Raw genomic sequence first — 6785 nt, 5'->3', positions numbered from 1 at the left:
TATACTGGCTACAGAGTATCAATAATACTCTATTTCATCACCTTGACAAAAATAATAAATGAAAAATGAATGTTTTCACCTTCAATGGAAGTTAAACTGGATATAAGATTAAGCAATGCTGACAGCATAATTAGTTCACGATATAACACCTGTCACAAATGTTATGCGATAACTGAATGCAATGTGTGTCAGGTTTCAAAGGATAAAACTGTACTCCTCAAAACAAGGCATGTATGAGTAAGTGAATGCTGAGGTCATTAAAATTCAGTACAATTTTATTTACAAGAAAAAGTACAAAACATTACCATGATATGAACTTACATAAAATGTCACACTGCTTTTCTCATACCGTAATTACATTCGATGAGCAATTTATTCCAACTATGATGGAACTATTAAAAATGTTACCTATCAGGAACTGTGTACACTTTCATACTAATTATTAGTTGTAAATGTCTATAGCAGTCTCCACATTTATTCCTTAAAACAGAATAACAGTCACAAGAATTTCTGTAAAACTTAGGACATAAGCCTCTAGTTTCAGAAAAGCAGTTGTTTAAATGAATAAATTGGTGCAATCAAATTTTGCAGTTTTGAGAAACTGTAAAACATTTGACTCATCATTACCACTGGCATAAGAATTGTCACATTTTGAGAAATGGGTCAAAGCCATTGAGGATATCCACCCTCAGTCCTCCAATATCCTTCTATATATTCTATCCATTCAGGTCTTCATTTCTCCCGTTTCTTTTCTGATCTTTACTCCGTGATCTGAATTTCTCTCTCTTTAGTACCTTCTTCATTCTTCTTGCATCTCCAGAAGAATAAAATTACTTCCCCTTATTCTCCAGTAGAAAATGTTTCTTTTTCAGATTTCAGAAGATAAGGTTTTGTATTGTAGAATCAATAAAAGAGACCAACTTTCACAGGCTATCCACAGTTTCAATTCTTTAATTCACTTGCATCAGCAAGGACAGTTGAGAAATTACAACTTGCACAATTGTTTTTTCAAATAAATTACTGAAATCTGTACAATAAATACAATTAGTCTCTAATTCATTCTGCTCCCTGTGTAGGTGATGAGGCTGGTGGCTGCTCTTCTATTTTGCTCTCAAGTGGGAAGGGCGGGATGCGACAGTCGAACGAAAATCCATCTTCACGCTCCATACGGAAGGTGCCCCTAATAAAGAAAATTGCAGTATTCAATGCTTACACAGATATTCAACTTTCTTTTAAAAATTAACAGTATATAAGCCAAGCTCATGAATTTAATAACAAAGTCCCACAAAAGAGCCAGTAAATTTCATTGTGCTTTAATGCAAGTGGATTTTTTTGTCTAGTTATGCACACAAATTGCTTGGTAGGCAACCTGTTTAGCAATGCAATTAGTAATCCAAACATCTGGCATTTCATTCCAACTTTGTAAGAAAAGTCACCTCTTCCCCTCATCGGTACTAAATGTGGTTTTCCGGCAGAATTCTCTGCGTGCACATAGATATGTACATACATGTGTAATTCACTACATAGGGTCTTCATAAATAAACAGGCTGCGACTGTCCAGAGGTCGGTAGAAGAATGTATGGGCACACAAACTCATCCCCAAGTACCTCCCTCCCCATTAAATCAATGTGATGCTGAAACATTTCTTCATATTGATTATTTCCTTACTTTATTTTATTCACAAGAAATTAGCATATTCTACATAATAAATGTCAAAAGTAATCAGATGATAAAGGAAACAGTGCGATGGAAATAGTGAACAACGGGGACAGGCAACTACGCACGCACGCGCGCGCGCACACACACACGCGCACACACACAACCACCAACTCCAGCATATTGGGCCGGTATGCAACATCGCATGTGAAGCAAGCAGAGATCTGGTGGTGGTGGGGAAGGGCAATGGGAAGGGGTATTAGTGTACAGGTGGGGAGAGAGAAGAATGCTGCCTGGTGAATTGTTCAGGGACTAGAGTCAAACAGGGACAGTGTCAGGAGATTGTGGGGCAGGGAAGCGTGGGGGAAAAAAGGAACAAAATATCAGAGAAGTGGGGAAATATGGCTGGATGTGCTGGCAGAGGGCTGCAAATAAACTGTCATCTCACCATTCTCATCTCCCGAGTTGGCGGTGTGTGTGTGTGTGTGTGTGTGTGTGTGTGTGTGTGTGTGTGTGTGTGTGTGTGTGTGTGTGTGTGTGTGTGATGGAGTCTGTGGCCAAAAGCTACATATGAGTGAGTTCTCCTCCATCCAGTAAGTATAGAAGGATGGCTACACAGGATCTTGATACTTGGTACAATTTATTATATCAAGTATAAGTGGAGGAGTCTAAAATATATATCAGAATAAGGAAGATACGAGTGTAATTTTTCCATTTTTCTGCATTGGATACGAAATCTACCATCCCCTTGTTCCATGATCTTTACCGAGTCGTGCCACTTCTGCCTGACATGGTTGAGTAAGTAAACTCTGCTTGTGTGAGTGGTGAATATATGGAAGGGGGTGTGTGGTGTGGGATGAGGCAGGAATAACTAGCAGCCTCCAGGGTAATAGAGGACTGCTACAGGTATAAGCTCATTGAGAAAATACGGCAGGAGTATGGAGGAAGGTGGAAGTAACAAGAAGACAAAGAGGTAAGAGAATGTTCCACTTATGGAACTGAGAGTAGTACAAAAGTGTACTAAAACTCTTGTTGTTATTCTCTTACTGCTCTTATTGCTACCAAACCTGGCCTTGCTGACCTACAACACTTGCCACATAGCCAGATACATCATACAACATTCAAAGGAACACGAAATTATATAAAAAATCTGTAAAAAATATGTCGACCTGTTCTCTAAAACCATAGGTCCTGCAGAAATTTCAGTTACCTCCAAGTACATCACCACTGATCACAGGTGTGGAATGCAAAGTTCAGAAAAACAAAGAATTTCTGTGTAAAATGTATGTAGAATAAGACATGATTGGAAACTGTATAAGCAGTCACTAGCAAATGTTCAGCACCAGAAATATCTTGCACAAATCCTGAAGTATTGCAGTCCATATAGTCTTTAAGCCCATATTCTAAACTGTAGTATGGAGATACAAAGTATTTCTTTTTTGTGTAGGATATTGGGACAGCAGTGCAAAACAGTCTTCTGATAAAGCATTCAGTACAGCTTCGCAAGAATGTTTGTCCTTACCACTAATAAAAATGCACAGTTTTCACAGACAACAAAAGGTTAATGTAAGTCACCCCCTGACACTATCACGCGACTGGGTATCTCTGCACCGTCTGATTTAGGTTAGCTTTAGGTGACACTATTATGAGAGTGTTACAATCTTACATGAATATCTGAATACTGACTGAAGTCCACCACAGCTGCTTATTCTTACCTACATATCATTTACATTCTGCAAGCAGCCTTCAGAGTGTGGCTGATTGTACTTTTGGTACCACAACAATTTACTTTCTTCCCAATTGCAATCACTAACGATTTATGGATCGAATGACTGTTTATGGGCCTCTGTAAAAGCTTAAATCTCTCCGATTTTCCCATAATACTCACTCAAAGAGATGTACAAATTTGCAGTTAAAATTCATTTTGGGGCTCACTAGACCTAATGTTTCCATTCAATGCTATAAAGACACCACCGTTTAGGAAATATAAACTCTTTTTCCAATGCCCATTCTACTCAGCGAACATTTTATAACTTTCCACTTAATATTTCAATCAACTCTCAATTCCTAATATAGTATGGAGTGATTGCTTCCTAGCAGACACCCGAGACCGAGAACTAGGTCGCAAACATTATGACAGTTTAAACTTCCTGGCAGATTAAAACTGTGCCAGACACGACTCACGCCCCGTCCTCACAGCTTTACTTCTGCCAGTACCTCGTCTCCTACCTTCCAAACTTTACAGAACCTCTCCTGCGAGTTCTGCAAGATTCGCAGGAGAGGTTCTGTAAAATTTGGAAGGTAGGAGACGAGGTACTGGCAGAAGTAAAGCTGTGAGGACGGGGCGTGAGTCATGCTTGGGTAGCTCAGTTGGTAGAGCACTTGCCCGCGAAAGGCAAAGGTCCCGAGTTTGAGTCTCGGTCCGGCACACAGTTTTAATCTGCCAGGAAGTTTCATATCAGTGCACACTCCACTGCACAGTGAAAATCTCATTCTGGATTATGACAGTTAACAAGCAGTATTTTAATTTACTCTATAAACTGAGAGACTATTTCTGGCATATACTGAATATGTGACTTGTCAGGAGAGACTGTTACAAGTCTTCACAATGCACTGCAGATCAAGATATATCTATCGTCAAGACCATTGCAGAACTGATGAAGTGTCTGATTTAAACCCTCCATTCCAACTGTCCTGCGATTCTCATGAATGAAGCTAGCTATCCTTACCACTTCTAGCCATTTCCAAAATGAACTAATAATTGTCTCACACCCCAGGAAGCAGACAACATTGTCACTGTCATAAGCAATAATTTCCAGCCGACTATAACCTATTTGCAACTATGTCGAACAGTGACCCTCCCTACTCCAACCTAAGGGTATCCTGACAATCTTCAAAGAACTTCTCACCCCACCTTTCCTCCTCAAATCCCTGGCTTGATATTATGAACTCCACAACCACAGAGAGAAGTGCCATCCCTTACCACAAAAACTGATCCTTACTTCATCATCATCATCTCTATAGACTACGACTTGACCACTGCTACAGTGCTTGAGTTGCAGATTAAATTTGCCAACAGCGACACATATCTGTCCTTAAAGTCTGCTGCAGTGTCCGCATCACAGCAGTATGTCATCTCATCTCATATCACTGTCTTTTCCAAAATTGTTCTCTACAACTTCTCTCCTCATTCCTCAACTATTCAGTATATGGGCATCTTAAGATCTGTACGCCGGAACATATGGGATTCAACACTGTGGCTGGTTAATGGGTCCACTGAAAGTGGCTACACTTCAGAAGACCAACATCTTCAACCTAATGCCTGCAGCCTACCCTTGTATATCGAAGGCACTAACCACTTCCTCTCCACAGTTCCTATCCATTTCTAACCAGTGCTCTGTTTCTCACTGTCTGTGGCACCTCTCCTTAGATCAACATCCCAATCATTCTTAGTCTGACCACCATAGAACACATCTCTCCCAACACCTTCTCGATTGCAAATGCACAGCACCATTCTTGCTAACCATGGTTAATTACACCCTCATCCACAATTATTTCTCTTTTGAAAACAATGTCATGGACACTCAGATGAATGCATCATGTAACAACCTGTTGATAAACTACTTGGTAAAATCATTTCAAGCCACTTACAATTCTAAATCTCTTACTGGTTAGGATTCACTGAGGACATACACTGAAGGAAAAAACCAAAACACCAAAATATAATTAATGTACAGTAATGAAAATTCATGAACACATTTGTCTAGGCAATATATTTAAATTATTAACACTGCATGATCACAAGTTACACATGTTAATGTGTGGTTTCAGTTCTCTGAGACTGCAGACGTGTATGCAAGTTGCGTTTACGTGAGAGTGTGTGTGTGTGTGTGTGTGTGTGTGTGTGTGTGTGTGTGTGTGTGTGTACTGCTGACAAAGGCCTTTATGGCCAAAAGCTACAATTGTGTGAATCTTTTTGTTGTGCCTATTGCAACTCAGCATCTCCGCTATATGGTGAGTAGCAACTTTCCTTCTCTGGTATTGTTAAGTTAATGTATCAGTGAGTTAAGCCATTGCAAATGTGAAATGCTGGTACATTAATAGCTGGTGTAACCACCAGAATGTCAAGTGCAAACATGCAAATTTGCATTCATTGTGTTGTCAGAGGCTCTCAACAGACCTCTCCTAAAAAATACATGGCCATCACTGGCACTGAGGCAGAACCAGCTTTTATAAGGAAACAAAACAGACTTCCACCCCAACATCCAATGAGCTCTCACTTGACACCACTGATGACAGCAGTTTGGAATCAGTTGAATGTGTGCTACAGGGCATCTGGTGCAGAGTTGTCCTTGAAGTAACCCGATTTTTTAATAATTCTTTGTGTCACTGCAGTGCTAATTGCTGCTGCAAATGCAGTACAATGTGCAAGAGCCACACAACAAACATGATGGGCTTGATCTCAGCAATGCCACGTGGCCCTCTGGAGTCGTCCTTCAACCACACGTTCTTATGACCACTGTTGCCGCCAATCATGTATTGTGGCTACATTCCTGCCAAGTCTTTCTGCAATATCACATAAGCAACATCCAGCTTTTCGTAGTCCTATTACACGACATTGTTCAACCTAAGAGAGGTGTTAATAGTCGCATCTGTCACCTTATAAAGGCATTTTTGACTATCAACAACTCACTAAATCCAATCACAACTAACACAACTATTATAGCATGTATTTAAACCAAAGCTGATTGCATCCTCATAGTGTCACTATTAGCACAATTCTTATGAGACTGGTGTGAAATTTGAATAGAGATCATCTTTCAGATGTAGAAACATGCCTAGCAACTTTTGTACATGTTGCATAGCTGCTTCTTGGTGCTGCCATTTTTTTTTGTCAGTGTATTAATGATCTGAACACATGAGCACTTCCTATTTCTTTCTTCTAGAATCTCAGCGTCTTTGACCCCAAACAATTGAAAATCCAGGATAGAATAGTGACAATATTATGACTGCTACTCACCATATAATGGAAATGTTGAGTGGAAGACAGGCCCAACAAACACACTGCTCTTTCAGTCAAAAAGCCTTCTTCTGAATTAGAAAAACACAAACATAAAACACATTCACAC

At 39.8% G+C, this 6785-nt stretch overlaps 1 protein-coding gene across 1 annotated transcript in view; it reads right to left on the bottom strand.

Moving 5' to 3' along the window:
* Window positions 1-257: 257 nt before the first annotated feature.
* Window positions 258-6785, bottom strand: part of LOC126100652 (polymerase delta-interacting protein 2) — a 73642-nt gene continuing 67114 nt past the window's right edge. Inside the window, exon 7 of the mRNA XM_049911278.1 lies at window positions 258-1180. Coding sequence (XP_049767235.1) covers window positions 1057-1180 — 124 coding nt within the window. The 3' untranslated portion in view covers window positions 258-1056. The remainder of the gene's footprint in view (window positions 1181-6785) is intronic.

Source organism: Schistocerca cancellata, chromosome 9, assembly GCF_023864275.1.
Source record: "Schistocerca cancellata isolate TAMUIC-IGC-003103 chromosome 9, iqSchCanc2.1, whole genome shotgun sequence".
Taxonomy (NCBI): Eukaryota; Metazoa; Arthropoda; class Insecta; order Orthoptera; family Acrididae; genus Schistocerca; species Schistocerca cancellata.
This window is presented reverse-complemented; position numbering and strand designations above follow the sequence as displayed.